Source organism: Hydra viridissima, unplaced genomic scaffold (genome assembly GCF_058129835.1).
Source record: "Hydra viridissima isolate aposymbiotic clone 2 unplaced genomic scaffold, HvirCarnegie_v1 scaffold_14, whole genome shotgun sequence".
Classification (NCBI taxonomy): domain Eukaryota; kingdom Metazoa; phylum Cnidaria; class Hydrozoa; order Anthoathecata; family Hydridae; genus Hydra; species Hydra viridissima.
In genome coordinates, this window is record NW_028324313.1 from 3531003 (window position 1) to 3554612 (window position 23610).

General features: G+C 30.3%; 2 protein-coding genes and 1 long non-coding RNA gene across 10 annotated transcripts; 2 read left to right on the top strand and 1 right to left on the bottom strand.

Annotated features, from left to right (window-relative positions):
- Positions 1-3268: 3268 nt before the first annotated feature.
- On the top strand, positions 3269-6148 carry LOC149878880 (uncharacterized). The gene is made up of 2 exons (XM_090072212.1): positions 3269-3860; positions 4050-6148. Exons 1-2 carry the CDS (start codon positions 3517-3519, stop codon positions 5686-5688), a joined length of 1983 nt encoding a protein of 660 aa, XP_089928338.1. The 5' UTR covers positions 3269-3516; the 3' UTR covers positions 5689-6148.
- A 6066-nt stretch (positions 6149-12214) lies between these two features.
- On the bottom strand, positions 12215-17961 carry LOC149878881 (uncharacterized). Of its 4 annotated transcripts, none has more exons than XM_090071895.1 (6): positions 17471-17961; positions 15430-17317; positions 14628-14692; positions 14102-14217; positions 13754-13878; positions 12215-12937 (listed from the first exon to the last, which is right to left on the bottom strand). In XM_090071895.1, exons 1-2 carry the CDS (start codon positions 17687-17689, stop codon positions 15437-15439), a joined length of 2100 nt encoding a protein of 699 aa, XP_089928021.1. In that variant the 5' UTR covers positions 17690-17961; the 3' UTR covers positions 12215-12937; positions 13754-13878; positions 14102-14217; positions 14628-14692; positions 15430-15436. The 4 variants fall into 4 exon arrangements, with proteins under 4 accessions (XP_089928021.1, XP_089928020.1, XP_089928018.1 ...); XM_090071894.1 differs by having other exon boundaries at positions 15403-17317; XM_090071892.1 differs by having other exon boundaries at positions 14628-17317.
- A 1584-nt stretch (positions 17962-19545) lies between these two features.
- On the top strand, positions 19546-22869 carry LOC149878882 (uncharacterized). 5 transcript variants are annotated; one of them, XR_016446940.1, is made up of 4 exons: positions 19546-19898; positions 21018-21088; positions 21599-22208; positions 22544-22869. It is a non-coding gene; the product is annotated as an uncharacterized LOC149878882 (long non-coding RNA). The 5 variants fall into 5 exon arrangements; XR_016446937.1 differs by having other exon boundaries at positions 19550-19898; positions 22541-22869; XR_016446938.1 differs by having other exon boundaries at positions 19550-19898; positions 21032-21088; positions 22541-22869.
- Positions 22870-23610: the final 741 nt, after the last annotated feature.

Sequence of the window (23610 nt, forward strand, 5' to 3'; positions counted from 1 at the left end):
TTAGTGTCCTCCAAATAATTGCTTTGTGGACGCATGCCAACTCCGTCCAGAGGATACCCTGTTAACGTCGACTTAGAGTTTGCCCCCCCCCCCTTCCCCTTTCAGCCAGTAGACAAAGACCCACCTTCGTCCGAGTTAGTATCCTGATGACCAATTATAGGGGGGCGAGCCCCATGTTGATCAGGTTTACTTCACCGTCAGGTAACATTCCGTTGCATGATCAACAAATGGCGTGAATCCTTAACGGCTTGAATATCCAGGAGATGATGCGCTATCTGGTACTAAAATGAAGACTTGAAAAGCTTTCTACAAATCCACTGATGAATGAAATCATTAGTGGATTTGCAGGAAGCTTTTTAATCTTCGTACTGCGAGATGATCGAGGTTACTAAAAAGAACACTTAACTCATCAAATTTAAAAAACGATTTGACATTAAATGAAACCTGCTTTCTAATCACCTGGTTAGTTATTTTTTGTTTTTAAAATATTCAATGATATAAATATTTATGAGATAAGATTCAGGTTAATTCCTGGGTAGAATCAGGTTTATGTCCGGTGTTGCGTTAAAAAGTTAGTCGTTAAACAAGTTAACAAATTGTTCTGCGCATGCGTATCGTAAATATCCAGCGTAAATAACCTAACTTTCGTTATTGACTCGATTTTTTTTTTTATGTGTGTAAAAAACTATTTTAATCGTAGTAAAAAATTTTACGTCTAAAAGGAATTTATTTGTTTAATTGAAAAGTGTAAGTTGTCAATATAGCAGAGTCAATTATACGGCTTTATGTCCATATCAAATAACTTTTAAAAAAAGCATCTATAAACGATTCTTAACAAGAATTCTGACAAAGCTTGGAGATGAGACACTTTTATCAGCTGAAAAGTTCTTGAAAGTCAGCATGTTTTGCTTTTTATAATTACGCATTTAGACTGTTTTAAATTTTCTAATTGTAGTGCAATCAGCATAAAAAAAGTTTGTTTGAACAGCTTCTCCATTGTTAATAGGTTATTAAATCTTTAAAGGTGTTTGCTCACGTGTGAGGTATTTAAAGAAAGAAGGGGTTTTGCAAATCTTATGACAAAGTTTTGTTTAAGTGATGTTTGTGACGTAATGGTTTTATAAAAAGTGCCGAGGCAATTAAACAAGAGAAATCTCTTTGTATAGTTTTAGAACTTTATTCAGCAGGTTTTACGGCGCACAGTGAATCATTTAATACAAGCCAGGTGGACCAAAGTCATTTCAAGGAATCAATTGGTAGATAATCCCATGATATTTCTGAACACTCCCTAGAGAAAAATTCCAAGCATCATTTAGTGCACCTGTTTTTAAGTATTGAATTGTTAGCGTTTCAGCGACACTTAAAGAAAATATACTTTTGTTGTCAAATTTGTTGCAACTTTGCAGTGTAGGAATAGTTTATAGAAAACTTATTGTGAATAAAAATTACAACTGTTGCGATGAACTTTACTTTAGAGGGTATGTACTTAGTATTTTATTGAAAATTTTATTCAAATAATTATTCCAACATTTACCGAGATATCGACGTCATCAATATTTTAACTTAACTTTATTTTGCGTTTGTATGAATAAACGAGCTAGCCTGGATAGCGAGATCTCACTGTTTTTGCCGAGATCTCGGCAAACGGGGTGGTTAATTTCTTATATAAATTTGTACGCATGCGTATAAACTCTTACATTTTTTATATTTGAAAGCTTCCGCGTAAAATAATAAATTTAATAATAAAACTGACAACTTCCGTGTACTTAAAATTTTAGTTGTTTTGCTTTTATCATTTACCAAAGATCCAGTATCTTTTAAGTAATATAAAGTAATAGCTACTTTTTTATCTGCTGATAGAGCTCTAGAGTTAGGCAAAAAAGGGTCAGGAGATAAATAAGGGCTTAATTCTGAAACCAAATTCATGAAAAGAAACCGTGAAAAGCTAAAATTTGTTTTCCATACATCAATGGGAGCTACACCAGTTATTATATTATGCCACCATAAATCAGTTCTGCCAGTTTTAAACCAGCAGCTACGATTTTTTCTTTTAAGGCACCTCTCTCTTGCTTGTTTCATCTTTTGAAATGGTTGTGATATTTTTCGTAAAAGAATAATATTTAAAAACTATCAAATTTAAATTTGTAAAGCTTATATAACACAATTAGACTTTTAAGAAGCATTATTTGTGTTATAATACCAGTTAAACATATTGTTAAAATGCAATGTGCTTTTTTTGTCGCTAGCCGCCATCTTTAAAGTTATTAGCCCTGCTAGAAAAAGCCAGGCTGACCTCGATATCATTTTTTATTTTTTTGGCAAAAACTCATATAAACGCAATTTTAAAACTGGCTCGTTTTCCGGGCTAGCTCGGCAAACGGGGTAGCTCTTGTCCATATAAACAGGCCCTTAGGGCCTGTTTATATAAACAAGGCGAGCCAGCCCGCTTTCCATATAAACAGGCCCTTAAGATATCAAACGCTAGGTAATTATTCAATAAAACAACAAAGTATTATTTTTTTCAACCATTCATGACCAGAACAATCGAATTGGTGAAGAAAATGTTTTTGTTCAGCTAATTTTAATTAGACGATTCACTGTGCGGCGGTTAGAATTTGTGAAATGAAAAGAACATTTTTCTGGTGTAATGTCAAATAGACTTATTATTTGTAAAACCGAATGTGATTAGCCGAACTGTAAATGATAGAGAGAGATCGTTAGAAATGCAACAGTATTTTTTGGGAACGACTCCATATACCAAACTCCTTATTTAACTTTCCTCCCTCACCGCCCCCTCCATTATTATTATTTACAGATGACTAATGTGTGCAATTAAAAAAACATTAGGAAACAAACATTTTTTAAACCTTATGTCAAACCCTTTGAAGGATGTTTATTCAGATGTTGCACAAAAAGCCACTTTTTATTTCTCAAATTTTACTGCTCCTCAGTCATTAATTAATTATTAATTATTTAAAATCGATTAAAGCATTCAAAAAACCTACTACAAAGCTCTTGATACGTTTAAATTTTTAAAAATGAAAGTTAGCAATATATGAATGATATATACGGGATATATGAAAGAAATACACGGAGTATTTGAAAGAAATACACAGGATATAACAAATGGTTTTTTCCCTTCCGTCAAGGGTGGTCTCAAGGGTATTCCCCTCAAACTTTTTTTTGATGAATTATTAAGTAAGTTTCGATATTTAAAAAGAAAAAACTACCATTAATCAATTATATAGAGTTAAAGCATCAAAAGTTACGCCATAGTTGCAGCACACAATGAGTCCAAATTGCGAAAAAGTGGCCCAAACTTTTTTCCGATTTTTTTTTAACAGAAAGTGAACTTTGTGCAATCTTTTTACTTTAAACAGATGTAAACTGTATTTAAACTCAATATAGAGTCGTTTTCTGTAAAGAAAATTTATAGCTTTGTTTTCATAAAATATTAATTGCAAAGAGTGCATCTAGAAGATTATACAGGTGTTTTTTCTTTGTTGTTGATTAAATATGAAAAGATTAGAACTTATAAGCGTAATTCAAGAAGTTGGTGTTAATCATGCGAATTTGCAAGCCGTTTTAGAAACTGAAGCAAAAAATAAATTGTTAACCAATGAAGAACTGTCTGATGCAGAACTCTCAGAAAAAATTAGACTTTTTATTTATAAATTTCGGGTTAAATATGCAAAGCATAATCGTAATTTTAAAAGATTAGTTAAACAAGAAGTGGGCTGGTTAGAGGGTGAGTTGTTTCAGAATCAAAATACTAAACTTGATTCAACTTTAAAAACTGGACGACCAGAAAAAGAATGGATAGAGTGTTCATTAAGAACAAAAAGGAGGAAAGTTTCAAGGTAGTTTCTAGTTTAGAATTGCTATTTTTGTTTTTAAAAGTCACTGATTAAATACATAATTTTTAATAAAAATATACACCCACAGTTCCACACTTGTGTGGTTAAGGCAGTTTTCCATAGTATCAATTTTTGAAATTATCATAATGGAAATAGTTTATCAAATAATGATGTTGTTTATTTTTATTTTAGTTTGGCTAAAACTCATACAACTGAAGAATTAGCAGAAGCTGCTGTTGTACGTGCAAAATCAAGTCCTGGAAAATCTGATTTGGGAAAAAATGTTAAAATGTTTTCTAAAGATCTACCAGGCCAAACTTACCAATCTGATAATTATCAGCCAATTATGATGTCTGCTGATCAAGCTTTATCACTTAAAATTCAATGTGATTTGAGTGATTTACAATACCAGATTATTCGAAACTCATCTCTGATGCAAAATGCTGACATTTATCCCCCATTAAAAGCAATCCTAAAATCAAAAGCAGATTGTTATCCAGAGGGTTTGCATATTACAGAAACGTCTGCAAAGTGTAGTTTGCAGAACATGGTTAACCATACCTTGCTTCGAATTTTGAAACTAAATTCTGAGCAGCTTCAAAATTTAGATGAAACAGTTACACATGGAGTATTCAATTTGAAATGTGGCATGGATGGTGCATCTTCACAAAGTATTTATAATCAAAGGTTTGATGATACTGATCTTACTACTGGAGTGCAGAATGAACAGTCAGTATTTCAAACTGCAATAGTTCCTTTGAAATTAAAAATTGGGGGTTCAAACATCTGGAATAATCCTAAACCATCCAGCCCTCATTTTTGTAGACCTCTTGAACTACAATACCTAAAGGAAACAAATGAACTCATTGCAGCAGAAGAAATAAATCTTAGAAAACAAATCGAAAATCTGCAAGACTATATTTTAGATCTAGATCTTCTCAGTAGTAAAAAGCACTGTTCCATAAAAATTAAAATTGTTGTTGACTTGACTATGTTGGATGGCAAGTCAGTAAATGCTATCATGTTTTCGAATTCATCACAATCGTGCAATATTTGTTTTGCAAAACCGAGTGAGATGAACAATCTAGTAAAAATCAGAATGTTTACTCCAAATAAAAAATCTCTTACTATGGGACTATCTACTTTACATTGTTGGATTAGACTTTTTGAGTATGTGCTACACTTAGGATATAAAATGAAAATTAAAAAGTATCAGGCTAGATCAAAAGAACATAAGCTTTCTGTTATTGAGCAAAAAAATGAAATTCAGAATAGATTTAGAAGCGAGCTCAGCCTTGTTGTCGATATGCCAAAGCATGGCTATGGTTCCTCAAACACAGGTAACACAGCCAGAAGAGCATTTGACAATGCACATACTTTTGCAGACATTACAGGAGTTGATGTTAAAATAATTGTTAGATTGAGAAATATAATGAAGGCTGTGTGCAGTGGATACCACCTTGATTTGGGGGCCTTCAAAAAATATTGTTTAGCTACTTCTGAAATAATAATTAAAAAATATAACTGGTACATAATGCCACCTACAGTACACAAGCTATTAGAGCATGGTTATCAAATTTCTGATTGCTTTGAACTCCCAATAGGTATTTACTCAGAAGAGGCACAGGAAGCACAAAACAAATACATTCGAAATGCAAGACTAAACCATACATGTAAAATTTCTAGAAAAAATGCAATGGAAAACCAATATCATTATCTGCTGTTACGTAGTGATCCAATAGTATCATCATTCATCTTCAAAAAAACTAAATCTATTAGTGCTGTTAACTTAGATTCTGAAGTTTTAAACCTTTTGCTTGATGAACAATAAATATTTTTTAAAAATAATTTTTACTATATTACTAAATGTTGCAAATATTGGTTTATACATGTGTGTATGTGTGTATATATATTTGAGATCTTTTAAGGTATATATATAAACTTTAAAAGATCTCAAGTTATAAAAATGCTGAAATGAAGTCTTGCATTTGTTGTTCTCACCCCTCCCTCCCCCCCGGGCTTTTTCTAATGTCTTTTTTTGAAACAATTGACATAAAACCAAAATGGAGCAAATTCGAGCAGCTAAAAAATTATTTGTTTTATACCCAATACGTTCATAATAATGTGATAGAAATTTAGGAGGAGTGAAAAGTGGACATTTTAAGCTTTATCACTTTTTCTAACCGGGGAAATACATATTTTAAAAATTTTACTCCTTTCTTCAAAAACCCAAAATCTAAAGCTAAAAAATCGAGTTATTACTTCTTTTTTGATTAAAACCATATTAACAATAATATATGAAAATGAAATTTTAAAAAAGTTTACAAATGTTGTATAACAATATAAAAATTGTCTTATTTAAAAAAATACAAAAATTCGTGAATTATTTTGGAAATTTTTATTTTATTTTTTAAGCGCAATAAATCACTCCCAAAACATATAAAGGACGTATTAAAAATTCTGCAAAATATTTTTTTCAGCTATTGGGTAAATATTCTTTCTAAATTATAAAAAATATTTATATATTGGAATACTTTTAAAAAACGACTTTTGGCCACATTTTTGAGATTTGGATTCATAGTGCAGCAGTTTGATAAAAACTGTGCGGTGCGCTTATGCCAATTTTTTGTCTATTTTTTTGATTGGTTTTTAACCTTTGAAACGCAGTCTTCAGTGTGTAGAAAGCAATCTCCACTTGGCTCTTCTCAATTTAAGCAAAAAAACATGTTTGTAACCATGTTATTGTGCTTAAATTGAGAAGAATGAAATGAACCAAGCAGTATTATCCAGGGCTGTGGAGTCGGTAAGCTGCTGTTCCGACTCCGACTCCGACTCCTTGATTTTATCATGGACCGACTCCGACTCCTTCATAAGTAACCAATTTCTAACAACAAATAGTTGTTTGTTTTACTACAGTTATTTGTTCGTAACAACAAATAACTGTAGTAAAATGTTAACATCGGCTATTTCATCACTATGATACAAATAATCCAACCACTTAGTGCTTTAAACAATATTTATAAGAAAACAATTTCTGAATAAACAAGTTTTCTGAACTCTGGTTATGCAATAAACTCTTATGCAGTCGCTAATAACATTATAAATTTGTCAAAATCATGTTTGAAATATTGTCAGTTGGACAATATTTCAAACATGAAAGAACTTGTTCTTCTTTAAGTTCATATTCTTTAAGAATCTTTTCTACTGAGACCTGGAGAAATTCGCTGGTGTGATTAGTTTTGGCGTCTTTTACTGCCAATGTCTTGGTAACTGCTTCATTTTTTTCAAAAAAGAATTAAACATTGATTGCAAAATAGTTCACTCTGTTAAGAAACACAAAGCGTCCCTTGAGACATTCATTAAGTTCTTCTTTTTGTTTAACAGCTTCTTCAATCACTAATTTTCTAATATTCTCTCTCTCTCCAGAGAAACAAAGCTAATTGAATACTTACAGTCTTTCTGTTTGTGGAGCAACTCTTTGGTGCTTGGTGGTGGCACGCCTAGCTTTCTACTAAGAATATGTAGCACAGTGCCAGACAATTTAAGTCGGGAGTTAGGGGATCACGAAGTTATATAGTTTAACGGAAGCTAGAGGAGAGCGCAAGGGAGGTGATATATGATTCTCAGTGATAAGCAGCAAAATACCCTATTGCTTATCACTGTTTTAAAGGCCTAAAAATAACATGTCAAACTCCTTGTCCTCCAGTTGTTGCAAACTACAATTCCCATTGTGTCTGGATATCCTACAGCTTTCAGAGCATTCTGGGACTTGTAGTTTTGTAACAACTATAAAATCCTTATGAAAATTATGAAACTTTGAAAGATTTTTTTTAAACCGGAGTCGGAGTCGGTACAATTTTTCCGACTCCGACTCCGACTCCAGCCAAAATGAGCTCCGACTCCGACTCCGACTCCACGACTCCGACTCCGACTCCACAGCCCTGGTATTATCTGTCTTGCAATACTTTCATGTTGTACAAACGTTAGCTTCAGGAGTATTTTGAGAATAGTGTTTAAGAATATCACTCTACGATTAAATATACAATTAATCGTAGAGTAATAGAGTTTAATAGACGATTAATCGTAGAATGATCGTGTATTTGGCATGTTTCTCTGGTTCAATAACAGATTATTGAAGGAAAATGAACAAAGATGCAAACTTTCTTTTAAAAATGTAATTTGATTGGTTTCTATGAATATAAAAAAAGCAAGGCTTTCTTCGCACATTGGGTATTTTAATGCGAAGATAATTGAAGTACCGAAATATCGGCGATTCAAAAGCGCAATCTATGATTTAATTACGATACGAAATTTTGCACAACTATTCCGCATATATAATATTTTGCACAACTATTCCGCATATATAATATTTTGCACAACTATTCCGCATATATAATATTTTGCACAACTATTCCGCATATATAATATTTTGCACAACTATTCCGCATATATAATATTTTGCACAACTATTCCGCATATATAATATTTTGCACAACTATTCCGCATATATAATATTTTGCACAATTATTCCGCATATATAATATTTTGCACAACTATTCCGCATATATATATATAATATTTGAGTCATTCTTTTCAATCAAGAACAAACAGTTTTAGCATAAAATTTAAATTTACTACTTCACCCCTTCAATTATAGAAGAGCCAAGTTAGTTTTACTTAGTTTCAATGGAATAGCTCGTTATTTACATGTTGTACAAATTTTTTTTATCTTTATTTTCCTTCCTAATATATAAAGCATATTAAAAAAAAATAGTAAAGACAACTAACATACTTAAAAACTTTAAAAAATTTTTTGAAAAAAAGAATGTCATATTTCAAGTTAAAAGGAAATACTATTCATAAAAAAACATTTCAGCAGTTGCTTCCGGGACACTTCCATTTTTTCAAAGTTAAAACTTTTTTCTTTTTAAAGATTGGATTCTCATATACAGTATGCATCATCTCAAAATCATTTAATGGTTTCAATTCCTACTTTAAACTCATTCAAAAGTTAATTAATGTAAAATTATACTTCATTATATACTTCATAGAACTTTGACGAGGTAAAATCTACCTCAAGATTGATGTGAGTATATGGTAAAAACAAACGGTGTAATGCTCCATTTTCATTTTAGATTCCTTTAATTTAGTGATGAAGGGCTACGAAGTCTGGTTGACTGCGTTAGGCAAGTTTATTGTGTTGTTATGTCTAGCTTTAGCTCTTAAAGGATTATTGATGGAGCTGGTATTAGTGTGACAGAGTCAAGATGTCAAAGTCGCTGAAATGCAGCTCAATGCTCAACAAAACCATGAGAAAACCCAGTTCAAGTAGTAAAAATTGATAGAAAATTCATCAATTTTGTAAATTCGTAAAAAAATTTTACTACTTAATGTAAGTCAACTGAAAGTATCTGTCAAAACATTATCAACTTTGAGAGGCTTTGAAAGTTTTGCATGAACGTTGAAAGAGTTTACATCAATTTGTTTAACAATGTCTGTTCATAAAGTTAACATTGCTAAAAGTTCTCTTTTTTAATTTTTGATCATCAAGTCACCATTCTTATTCTAAATACCATCAGAAGTACAATTTTCATGTATCCAGTAGAAAGGTTCACTTTTCAACGCGTAAGATTATTAATGGTCGGAAAGATTACAATTAAATCCGTTATGTGCTTCTTTTTTTTTTTTTTTTTTTTAATGGCGTTTTTAAAATCAACAATTTTGTATAAAATTAAAATACTGGACTCATGGGTGGTTTGGTTAAAATATAGTAAGGTAATTGTAAACTTCTTCAAAATTTTTTTGTTTTTACATTTCAATAAATACTACAACAATAAAAAGCTTTACTAAAAATATTGTCAAAAAATTACTTTTTTTTTATTTCCAGTTTTTTGACTTTCATTTTTTTCCAAGTGATGCATCAACTGGTGCGTAAGTAAAAGTCGGGAGTTAACACGGGCGTCGGGAATTAGTTTTCCTGAACCAATTCATCAGTCGGGAGTCAGTTATTTTTACTTCCGACCTACTATCCCTGCAGAAAACAAATGGTCTTTTTAAAAGTGTGTTTACATATGCGATTTCATTTAGAAATATCATCAAGAGATGTATTACAAATGGGATTGATCCTGCTCAAATGTTGGAAATGCCAATGATTGGAAAAAGTTCAATCCAATCTCAGATACTGGGTCACTTGATAGGCTTTCCATCCATCTGGGAAATTCTAAGCTTTAATTTTAGCCTTAGAACTTAAAAAATGCTGCCATATCTTTTGTAATTCAAAAAAATATATACGGTTTTTAAAAGTGTTGGCTCATCAGGAATTAACCGCATGAGGACTAGAACCTCAATAAACTTCATAAAATAAAAGAATTTGTCAAAAATTATTAAAAAGAAAAAAAAGATGAAAACATTTTTTCTTAATTTATTCTATCATTTAATCTTCCTTTATGCACCAACAGAACTTGATGATCTGATTCGTTGTTTTTTTTGCTGCTCTTGACATTTCAAGAAATAACAAATAGTTTTCAAAGAGTACTGGTTGTTTACAAATTGCAATAATGAAATACTCTAAGTACAAATTTTGGAACATCTTTTTATTTCCGTGATAATTACTGCTATTAATTTCAATTTTAGTAACTACTTTTCCAAAAAACATACTTTGGTGAAACACCTCACGCAACACGACTCCAAATAGATAATTCACTTTTACAGTTATTATCATCGCTTTTATTTATATCGGCAGCCGAACGACCATGACAGTGGCACTGCATTAACTTCTTCCCCCATTACTTGTTTAAAAAACAACCACTGCACAATAATGAAATTAAAAAATCTGCTTACAGTACTTGCAATTATTATTATCAATTAAGCCATCTATTGTAATACAAGAATTTTCATCACACATAGATATTGTATTTATTTTAATGTCACCATAACTACTATTAATATCATATTGACCAAATAAAATTATATTTGCAAGTTTCTTAACATGACGAGCACGTATCCAATAAGATTAAGTTTTAAATACCTTTTCCATATTCTTTACTTCTTTTACAGTTTTCTTTAACCTAAAAACAATTCATACAACATTTTATACAAATAACAATTTATACAACATTTTATACACACAAATAACAATTTACAGTTGCACTTCTCAAACTTCCAATAAGATTACAAAATATAAAACTAATTTATACATTTCTAAATCAATATAGTCTGTCTTTTTCTGGTCTATATTTTGAATGTATTTTATAAATAGAATAGTATAAAATTAAATTTTTATTTAAATAAATTTAACAAGGCTAACGCTGAACCGAACACGTTGTGCTTGGCCACCTAAATCATCATTAACTCATAAAATCATAAAAGCAATCAAGTCACTTCAAATGCCTGAAACAGATCAGTTGCTGTTTACTGTTAAATGTCTTGGAATATATGGCTAGCATACTTTATCAACCTTTATAACTATCTATTTTACTTTGATACAAAGTTAATTGTTATATTTGGACACCTATCTTAAGCCTTGTTATGAATAAAAAGTTCTAGATAACTAAGCGCATTGCTATTTGTAATGCCATAAAATTTATTTATTTTTTTGCTTTTCATATCAATTTTAACTTTTTTAAACTGTCACATTTTTACTTGATTACCACAAAACTAGTTTAATTTAAAAATTAACTTCAAATAATTTAGAAATGCTAAATGTAAAAATGTTCATGATAACATTTGAACAGATGCGATCAGATTCACCAGAAATGAATTCAGATTATCAATTAAATGTGCATAAACAGCAAAAATCAGTTGATCAGTTACCTTCCAATCTGTGTCAGGAGAAATCACATTATATAGCATCAATCTTAGCAATTTATCAATTTGTTTTACAACATAACTCATATTCTGAAATCTAATGAAATAATGCAACATTCATCTATGCATTCCAACTCTTTACAGTCCAATTTCGCTAGACAAAGAATATTGCCAAAATCTTTAAAAGCTGATAGGTCATATTTGTTGCAACACAATTACTAAAAAATAACAAGTACTAAAAAATATTTAGGCACGATTCGTACTTATCGGTTAGATGGGGCTGACGCCAAAGCCTGATTCTGTTAAAATTTTAAAACAAACAGGTCCTAGAAGTTCTTCTATTATTTTTTAAATGGAATAACAATTGTCCCAAATCACAAGACCACTAAAAAAAAAAAGCACTTTGTAAATAAAATACAGATTAATCAAGAAAATATCTTACCGAAACTAATTATCACAAAAGTGTTTTAATTAAACTTACAATAAAAATATTATAAGATTGAAATTTTTTTGTTGAAATTTCATTTAGATTAAATTACCTTGCTGCATACTTTGCATTAACAACGAATTTTTTTTCTCATTGCTTACTTTTTAAGTTGCAAACTGTTTATGAGTGGAACTTCATAAAATGCTTGACTTTTTAAAAAATTTTAGAATATAATTGAACAATTACACAAGTAAATTAATCCCATAATTATATTTAATATAATAACTGTAAAACTTGACAAATAATTAAACTATTAGTACACTACCATCAGCATAATGATAGCTCTACCATTATGTTACTTCTTACTGTTCGAATAAACCTATGCAAGCTTTTTTAAAGCACTATCCCCAGTGGGCAAAGCGACGTCGGAACAACGTCGGATCGATGTCGGAGCTGACGTCGGATCGCTGTCGGATTTACGTTGGAAATGGAAAGGTTGGGCGACGTCGAAAAAAAGACATCGGGCGACGTCAGAATTCCGATGTCATTCAACGTCGAGCGATGTTAAACTAACGTCGGAACGACGTCAGATTACTGACGTAAAGACGATGTCATTATGTGGTAGAGCGATGTTAAACCAACATAATAAATACAATTAAAGAATAGCACATATTTTCTGGCGTAAAATCATTTATTACAAAAAACAACTTTCTTTTTTGGATCAGTATCTTTCTGGAGACGCCCACCATCCCCGCCAACAACTTTTCTAGGGCCTACCGCAAAACCTTTTGAACTTCCACTTTGATATGGACTACCGTAACCTCGTTTCTTTTCGTCATGACGCTAGCTAAATAGAAGTTGAAAGTATAAAGGCATAAATATATAAAGACCAACTTTAACTAATTTAGAATTTCAAATCATATAAGTAAAGTTATTTCGGTTACAAAAATTAGCAACTAATGAAATTTAAAAAAAAATAATCCATTGACTACCCGACAAGAACAGCTTAAATTGACTGAAAACGTTAAAAACTTTCAGAAAACTAGACCCATTTACCATCTTTATAGGTAAATAAAACAGATTTATATCTAGTCTGTTTTGTTACTTCAGGGTTTCACCAATGTTGAAATCAGCTAAATTATTGTCAAATTTAGGATGCAAATGTTAAAGGGATATATATATATATATATATATATATATATATATATATATATATATATATATATATATATATATATATATATATATATATATATATATATGTATATATGTATATATATCCCTTTAACAATTGGATCCTCCTCTAAGAAAAAAACATATAATCAGAAAAATAAGTCACCATAAGATCAACAAAATTTCTGTCCCCTAATAATTATAGCCACTAAAACTGTGAACTCCCTAAAATTAGAAAAATGAAATCAACAATTTTCTTTTATTGACTTTTATGGAGACTAAAAAGTTGCTGAGTAATTTTAAAGTATATTTTTAATGTTTTGAAAACAAATTTTTTTAAATTTGCACCAGCAGATGCCTTTTTTTTTTTACAAAATTTGAAATTCTCAGTGGTTAGCAAATATCTGGAGACATGAGTGTGCTACAGACAAGTATATGAAATATTTGGTAATTGATCATGTCATTGTGATGTGTAAAAAAATTTGAGTACCTATTTCTTTTGCATCACCTTGTGCCAAATACTTTTTAAAATTAAGTCAAAAAAAACCAAGCTCAATCAATCAATCCTTAAAAAGTGCAGATTTTGGTGCAAAGTGTTGCGACTGCCATAGAGACCTAAAAAATGTTTTGCAAGCTCCTTAAGAAAATATTTTACATTTAAAATATATAATTTGAGTTCTTTATTGTGGAGGGAGCCTATTTCCCAATATGACATGTCCAGCTTGCCGTAGCTGTATGGGGGATATTGCAGTCTTTTTAGTGGTTGTATCCATATCATCATCAAAATATATTGATAAATAAATATTCTTAATTATCAAATATGCATATGCAAACTTACATCAGTTCTCATGGTTTACCCAATATCTTCTTTAATAACAGTAATGGTCTGTCCCTGATATCTGGTTCTCAAATGAATGGTGCATCCATTCTCTGTATCAGACTCTGAAGTTGATTCTAAAAACAAAAGATATTGTTTTTGGAATCAATATATTGATAAATAAATATTCTTAACTATCAAATATGCATGTCAGTAGCACACTTAGGTCTCCAAATATTTGATAACCAGTGAGAACTTCTGATTTTTTTAAAATGTTTCTGCCGATGCAAGGTAAAAAAATATTTTTTCAAAAATTCAAAACATACTTTGAAATAACTCATAAATAGCCATTTTTTTAGTTTGCATAAAAGAAATTGTTAAAAAAATTAACACCTTGAACTACAATAGCATAGACAAATAAAGTTTTATAAACTTGAAAGTTACTCTACCATTAATACGCTTTGACAAATTTTTGTGTTTGTTATTATATTACCCATTTAATGTTTACTCAGTGCTATCAGTCCCCACAAGAGCATCATAATATTACCTTTCTAACATGTTGTTAATATTTTCTTTTCATTTAATCCCACTATCTTTTAAAAGACAAGCAACCTAAAAGAAAAGCATTAAGATACTATTGATATTACGTTTTACTTTTTATCTTATTGCTTGTTTTACTGTAAATAGTATAAAAACAGATATTTTTATTATACAATTTGTTAATAATTTTAAATTATACTAACAAGACAGAGTTTTCATGTCTATTCACCCTAATTTTTAAACCCTAGTTTTTATGGTTGTTGTGATGTTGGTTTGATATGATTTGAGGGATGTATTGAATTATTTTTTTATTAGGATGACTAATAACTTAACAAAACAAAATTAATAACACATAACAAAATTCTTATATATTTTAATATATATTCTAAAGTCTACCCCCTTATTTACAAAGTCATTCACAAACTTGGATCTCTTAACTGTACCAACCGGTTATTATTTTATCATTATTATTGTATTAGGGTGAGTGACCCTAATACAATAATAATGATATTTATTAATAATAATAAATAATGATCAATTACTACTGTTAGCTGACTCAGAACGAAGAGATTCAAATTAATTTTTAACAAATTGTACATTGTCATCAGCAGTGCTAGGCAAAATACTTTTTAAAAGTATTTGAAATAAAAATAAAATAGTCTACCTAAAAAGTATTTGAAATGAAAATAAAAATAAAATACAAGGAAAGTATTTCAAATAAAAATACATTATAAAACTATTTTAAATACAAAATACTGGAATTGTAACGACTCGAATCGTACATCACAACTTTATTGACATAATTTAACCTTTAAATCAACATTTATTGGCCTTTAAAAGTAACAGTTTTTCGAATGTTGCATCACTAAGACAGTTCCTTCGTGGCGTCTGAATTTGTCCAGCGGTGCTAAATAACCGCTCAACAGGTGCGCATGAAGGTAAGGTCGTATTGTACCTCACAAATACGTGTTTTATAACTTCATATTTTGCCAAGATTTTAAAATCCGTACCAGAGTCGCTTAAGTACGATAAACATTCGTTGTTGACTGTTGTTTGTTCTGCAATGTTAATTTCGCTAAACGAGAAAAAATCATCACTCATGCCACTGCCACCAGCTGATTGAGTAGCTGGAAGTGGGTCAGGGCCAGAAATAGTATTAGCTCTGTCCAACAACTGTTGTTGCTGAGACTTAGCTGCACGAACGAAGAGATCACGACAGAAATCTTTTTTATCACCCGGAACCCATCTCATTTTGAAGTAGGGATGCGATACTGCTGCAACTATCCTGCTGGCATTATGTTCAGAAAATGATAGATGAACCTCAAATCTTGTTTTCAAGCTTGTAAGCATAGATTCTGCAAATTTCTTAGCATGCTTCAGTGATTTCTGCTGCAGGTCCTGCAACTTCTGCTGTACGGTGTGCAGCGTCGGAAATACATCGCCAAAGTACACATTGTCACCTTGTAACCTGTCAATGGCAACAGCAATAGGAGCCATTATCATTACATACTCTTCTAGACATTCTAACTCCTTCTTTTTGAACTTTGGCAACTTCAAAACGTCGCATATTTCTCCAAGCTTATCTTGCAACTGGAGAATGCATTTCAATGCATCATGCCGGGAGTTCCATCGTGTAGGGACTGGTATCAGTATTGCCCTTGCGATGATTTTTTTCACAGCATCCGATGCCTTGGAACTTCTATGAAGCAAATTCCAAATGCTGGTACACTTGGCTAATGCAGCTCGATAAAGACGTTTGAAATTAGCATCAGAATCACATGCTTTATCTGCATCAGTAGTTGATGCGAGGCTGAGAGAGTGACTATTACAAGCTTCATGGTGAGGCAGAACAACTTCAGTATCATCATCCGTGTCTTCGCTAACTGGTAAATTTAGGACTGCAGTCATGTCCGCTATTTCAACATCATTGTCGGAATTTTCTGCTTCATCATAATCACCAGTTCCTGTTTCCTGAATTTGTTCTTCAGCAGTTGCAGAGATCCCTGAACCAGATGCAGTACTGCTAGTATCTACAAAATATTCTCGGAAGGCTTTGCTGAAGTTAGAGGCATTATCTGTTACTGTTGCTGTAATTTTTTCCACGTGTAACCCATAATCATTATGAATTTTTGAGATCATTGCAGCCACTGAGTCGTAAGTATGACTTCCAACAAAACGTTGACAGGAAAGAGCAACAGATATGCGTGATACTGAGCATTCAGTACTAATATCAATATAGTGAGCTGTCATTCCTAAGTAGCTCTTTTGGTTCACTGACCAAATGTCAGCTGTTGTACAAACAAATGGTACTTTACTGAAGACTGTTCTTTTATCATCACGCATTTTTTGCAAACGGGCGTTTAATCGCTTGCCTAATGTTTTGCGACAAGGTATACTGACATTGCGATTGAGTCCGTGGATCAAATTTTTGAACGCCGGCTTTTCCACTGTGATCAAGGGGCGCATTTCTTGCACAACGTAGTCAGCAATAAGCTTGTCAACTTCATCCTGTGAAATGGATGTTTGATTTCGAGGCATAATATGCATTTGTTTCAACTTCTTAGAAGCAGGACCAGATTCGACAGAAGGTCCACCTCCAACTCCAGATTCCATCTCAGTTACCGAGCGCTTACGCTGTTTTGCAACTGAAACCTTGTGCTGCTTGTATTCCTCGATTCGCTTTTTGCCATGAGCATTCTGCAACAACAACAACAACAGTCAATCAACCGAGATTATTGCATTTATTTGTGTTATGTTATAGCATTAGCGTTTGTCTGTGTTGCTTTATGAGTTTATTGTTTTTAATGTTTAGTGCGCAATATAATAGTGTTTTTGTAGTTATATACATACCTGAAGATGTTGAGTAAAATTAGAAGTTGCTTTCAGTGAACCACTGTAGGTTTTTTTGCCAACACATAACATACACTGTGCAATAATTTTAACATCCCCTGTAGTTTTACTTTTAGATATAATTTTGAAAAATTTTCCATCAAGTATGGCAGGGACGGCTTGTTCACTCTCAGCATTTTCATTTTCTACAATTTTAGTCGTTTCCCTCTCTTCCGCCATTTTGAATTTTTGGTAGATTGGTTCCCTCTAATATAGTAATTAAATAACAAATTACCATTACCAAGGGTGGTCTAAGGCAGCTCAATCCAGCCAAAGAACTTTTTGTAGTTGCGTCATTGTGTAATTCATTGTGCACAATGAATATGTAGTTCAATGACTATATATGGCTCGATGTGCATAATTCATTGTGCACAATGAATTAAGAAATGATATTTAAATTGTAAAAGCGGATTAACGTCAGGATGAAATACATAACGTATATAGAATGTAGTCGTCTTATTATTACACTTTTGGAAACCAAGTTTTAATTAATTTGCTGTTGGTGGAAAAGTATTTTGTATTTTGTGTTTTAAACAAAATAAAAAATGGCCTTGAAAAGTATTTGAAATTAAATTGAAAATACTAATGAATAAAAGCATTTCAAATAAAAATAAAAATAATACAAAAGTATTTTAAATAGTATTTTAAATACTTTCATTTAAAATACTTTTTAAAATACTCAACACTGGTCATCAGAATCATTTCGCAGAAAATCCTTAATTAGATTACTGATTTCTCGATTCTGGGTTCTCCAATTATTAACGTAAGACATCTAAAGAATAATGTTAAAAAGCTGTTGAAAAAGTTATAGATTGTAATATGAATTCATTTAAATGCACTTTTGAATATTCATGTTTATCCCACTATGTGCCTATCCAAAAAAATTAACATGGAAACAAGAAAGTGGGACAAGATCATAGAAACAACAGAGACAAGATCCATAAAGCATGATGAAACAGTTAATACATCTAACAAAGTGTATATTGGCGTATCCGAAGAAGAATGGAAATAAAGATGTGCAAACCACAAACATTTACTCACAAAAAGCTCAAATAATGTATTTTTTACCTGATAATTGCAATTAGCATGAAACTTAAAGTAGTAAACATTATGCAGTTTTATTTCAAATTTATCACATAAAATAAATAAATTACTCTGATTTTATTCATTGAGCACTCTTGTTGAATTTACATACACAAATAACCTTAAAAACAGTGCAATAATGAATTAATAAAAAAAGTCATAAACATTTTTACTAATTTAAATACATTCATACATACATGCATGCATATATTTTAAAGTATCACAATTAATTAAATCAAGTAAAAAAATAAAGGAATTTCGTTGCCATAAAAAGCATGCGTTTTATGGTTTGTCAATATGTTATGGCTGTCAATAAAGTCTTATGCATTAAATTTATATCTTCCCGGTAAATTTACTTTTTTCCAATAATAATAATTTTTCCGGTAGAATAACTACTTTTTTCCAGTAAGATGTTTATTTTCCGGTATTCAAACTTCCAGTTCAAAAAAATATAATAAAATTACCGTGGTGTTTACATGAAATAAACATTTAGAGAAAAAAATTTAGTTATTTTATCTAACTAGATACCTAGTTAAAATAACAAAGTTATTTTCCGCAAATGTTTCTTTTATATATACGAAATTTGTCATTTCTTTAATTAGGACTTATTTAAAGCATAGGACTTTGTTAGGTCACACAACGGTATGTAAATTTTATTTATTAGTAAAATTTTCGATTTATGTCGTATTTAGGGCAAAAGACATCGCACGATGTCAGAACAACGTTGGTAAGACAACGTTGTTTTGACGTCGTTATCGCGATGTTATAACAACGTTGTAATAAGTCGGTTGACATCGCCGATGAAAACCCAACGTAAACCCGACGTCGGTTTGACATCGGGTGCCCACTGGGTCCTATCCCATACTGAATTTCACCCTACACTGAAGTTAAATATATTGTTTAAATATAATAAATCTGAATATATTTTGGATCCACCATTTACCTGATGAGATTAGCCACCCCAGTAAACACGCTTTAGTTGGTCCAACTGACGGGCCAGTATTGGCTACAGTTGGCTAACTGTTGGCATTTCTTGCCAACCATTAACCGACTGTATACCGCGTGTTTTTGAATCGTAAAAGTTTCCCGTAAGTTTGTAAATGTATATTATAAATATATTCACTTAGACCATGCGACTAATTATTAAAATTATTCAAATAGATTCATTCAATGATTAAAACTATTCAATAGAGTTAGTTTAGTTTGAAGCTTTTTATCATTTTTTTCTTTCAAACGCTTTTTCTACCCTTTAATTAAACTTTTAAACTCAAACTCTCGTACACCTCTTAATATAACCGTTACGCTGGTAAGTAGAAATATTTTACATTTATCCATTAGTGACACATTCAGATATAATTTTTGACATTGGTTGAGTTTTTAATTTATTTTTATGATGACACCATTGTTGTATTTGTATAAGACATTTTAGCTCTATTTTAACTATTATCAAAAGTTTAAATACAGCTAAAATGTATATGCGCGTGTATAGTAGTATGTTTATGTGTGTATTTCTGTATGTATATGTATGTATGTTTGTATGTATGTATCTATCTATCTATATATATATATATATATATATATATATATATATATATATATATATATATATATATATATATATATATATATATATATATATATATATATATATATATATATATATATATATATATATATATATATATACACAGAGTGTCTGCCAGATCAGGGGAATTCAGGGAAAAGTCAGGGAGATCAGATATCTGCAAAAAATCTAGGATAATCAAGGAAATTAGGTTGAATTTTAAAAAAATCAGGGAGAAATCAGGGAAAATGGCTCTTCATCAAACTTACATAACTTAAATAAGTTGTACATAGTACATGTAATATAAAAGTTTATTTGGCAGATAGTTTTATGAACTTCACTTGCATCAAGCGAATCTTGAATCTTCACTTGCAAAAATGTAAACAATTATACAACCCATATTAAATGTATCAATACTTGATACATTTAGTGTGGGTTGTATTATTGTTTACATTTTTGCAGTTGAAGAGCATTTTTCTAAACGAATCTAGGTCAATTTTTGTGAAGTTGAATTTGGGTAACTTTAAGTTAAATCAAGGAAAACAGGTAGAAGGTCAGGAAAGTATCAGGGAAAAGTCAGAGAAATCCACCTAAAAATATTGGCAGACATCCCTATGTATTTTGTATATATTGCATATAATATATGCCATATACAATATTGACATAATATATGCAGTATATAAATAAATGGTATATGCAATTGCATATACAATATGACATATACATTTCATATTAAGCATATATAACATTTATATTATATATATATATATATATATATATATATATATATATATATATATATATATATATATATATATATATATATATATATATATATTCATATAATGCATATAATTATAGCATTTTATTAAAAGGGACTTCGACTTCTGAAAACTATGAGAAAACTGTTCAAAATTTTGGGGATCAGGAAAGTAAGGTTTTGGATAAACTATTTGTTTTTTTGTTTTTTTTTTTGTTTTACTACTTGTTATACATTGTATATGTGTTATGCATACATACATTGATTAAGATGCTGACATATTGACAAAGGAAAACTATTTATATTTTTTGTAAAGAAAATTAACTTGTGTTTTAATTAAAGTCATAAATGGATGAAGGCTTTAAAAAAATACATATTTCATGTTACAAAAATACACATTTCTACTTTTTTATGCAGATAAAGGTTTTAAATAACGCTCTTTTCCATGGCCTTAATAACACAGCACAAAAATGTGCTAGAATACCATTTTTACAGTAATCAATTCACCTACAGGGATAAATAACATGAATGTTTAAAATTTTAACTCCAAATATTTGAGTTCCATAACACCTTTATCCATGTATGTCTTCAATTTAAAAACTAGATTGTGTTTTTGAAACCAGTTTTCCAATAAGATTCAAATGCAATCAAATATTATTTAATTATTTATGTATGTTTATAGAGAAGTTAGCAGCTTTGGAGTTAAGATTAACAAAGCTGGAGCAAAAAAATAAGTTTTTAGAAGTTCAAAGTTTTTTGGATAATGAAGATATTGTTGTTCCCCCTGGCCTTCCAATGGAAAGTAAGGAAGATTTGGAGAGGTTTAACCTTATGATACAGATGAAATCTGAGATGGCTCTCTATAAAGTTTGAAATTATTTTTTGTATTATAATGTTTCTAGCAGTCTTCAGGTTGCGTTTAAACTAGTAACTATTATTTTATAAGATCAAAGATAAGTTTTTTTATAAGTCTTATAATTGTAATTTATCAAAGGTAATTTAATAATACCTTAGTTATATTATACTGCATTACATTTTCATTTACCTTTGAAAAAATAGTTTAAATAAAAAAGTTGTAATATGTAGCATTATTTGTTTTTAGGTCAAATATCTGCGTTCTATTGGCGGTAAAGTTGAACGTCCAAAATACATATGATGTGTGTTGGGAGCCATGTTTTCCAAAAATTTTAGCGTTTTATGTAATTTAAACGGATCTTCAAGTAAGATGATAGCTACTGGAATGGGCAAGGTTAAGTTGCGATGTTATCATTTTGTGTTAAAGTGCTTACTATGTAAGTATTACTAGTTATGTAAATTTTTAGTCTATTAAAGTCAACTGTATTTTTATATTTACAAAAATATGTTTACAACACTAAGAAATATGTTAGTACTTATGACAATTACCAGTGTTGTCATTAGTTGTAAATTTGTAAGATATTATATTCTCCCTTGGTGACTTGAACTTATTATCATATGCACATATTTTTAAAACTGCTAACCAGTTAATGTAATTCTTGATTTGCAAAGTATACGTATAAGAGCTTAAAAATAACTTAAAAAGTAATTTATATTTAAACAAAAAAAAAATTAAGTTTTTAAATTTATTTTCATTTTATTCTTTTAGCAGCAGTAAGAATTCAGTATCTTAATTCCAAGGATAAAATTATTTACCCGATGGTTTCAAGATGGTTTCAGGGCGCAAATGATCAAGGAGATGGGCGAATAAATAGACAGACGAAAAGCAAGGTTATAAAAAATCAGTTGCAGTTAATCAATGAAAAGAATATTTAGTTATTATTTTCTTTTGAAAATTTATAAAAGCTTATTTTTCTTGATTTTATTTATAAATCTAATTTTTCTTAATTATTATTAATAATTATCTAATAAATCGCCACGTTTTTAAATATTAGCGTTTTACAATATTGTTTTTAATTAAAGTTGCCAATATTAGTTTCAAACCTTTAATAATATTAACTACAATGATAGAATATTTTTAGTTCTTTATTTGTAAATATTTTTCTTTAATGGTCTGGAAATAGAAGTGTAATGATAAAAAATTTGTTCTTTTTTTTGTATTCAACTAAGTTATCTATAAATAATACAATATTTTGTGTCGACAGTAGTACTGTTTGGTAAAGTCTGATATACAAACAATCACTATTTGATAGAAAATTAAATATGAAAAAGCAAAGTTATACTTTGTTATTAAGCAATATTCAAAACATGATTTATAACTTTTGCACTTTCAATTTAAACGCAAAAGTGAATTTAAGAAATCGCGAAAAAAAATCATATAGTTGGGCCGGTAATGGTACCAACTGTTAGCCAACTGTTTTATTACTGTTGGGCCGTTAATGGCAAACAATTGTTTAAAAACAGTTGGCTAAGTGTTGGTAAAAGCGTTACGTTTTTTTCACGGTACCAACTAAATAGCCGACTGTTGGCCCAACTGTAGCTAATAGTTGGTTATTAGGATCGGGCCAACTACTTACCAACTGTTCGATGTTTACTGGGACAGCTCTGATTTGGTTTTCCACGTGAAGTTTTTTTTTTTTGCTGAGTTTTTGATTTAGTTTTGCTGAGTTTGTTGGTATGCATGATTATTTTTACTTACATTGGTTTTATTATTCCTTATTTAATGCCAGCTTAGAAATATTTGGTTTGGAATATCGCTGTAAAATGTATGTATCCCTT

What these genes read in the sequence shown, in the direction of transcription:
- LOC149878880 (XM_090072212.1), top strand. Translation starts at nt 3,517, where the DNA reads ATGAAAAGATTAGAACTTATAAGCGTAATTCAAGAAGTTGGTGTTAAT. An exon ending in AAAAGGAGGAAAGTTTCAAG is followed by an intron (nt 3,861 to 4,049) that starts GTAGTTTCTAGT and finishes TTTTTATTTTAG; the next exon opens with TTTGGCTAAAACTCATACAA.
- LOC149878881 (XM_090071895.1), bottom strand. Translation starts at nt 17,689, where the DNA reads ATGGCGGAAGAGAGGGAAACGACTAAAATTGTAGAAAATGAAAATGCT. An exon ending in ATTTTACTCAACATCTTCAG is followed by an intron (nt 17,318 to 17,470) that starts GTATGTATATAA and finishes TTGTTGTTGCAG; the next exon opens with AATGCTCATGGCAAAAAGCG.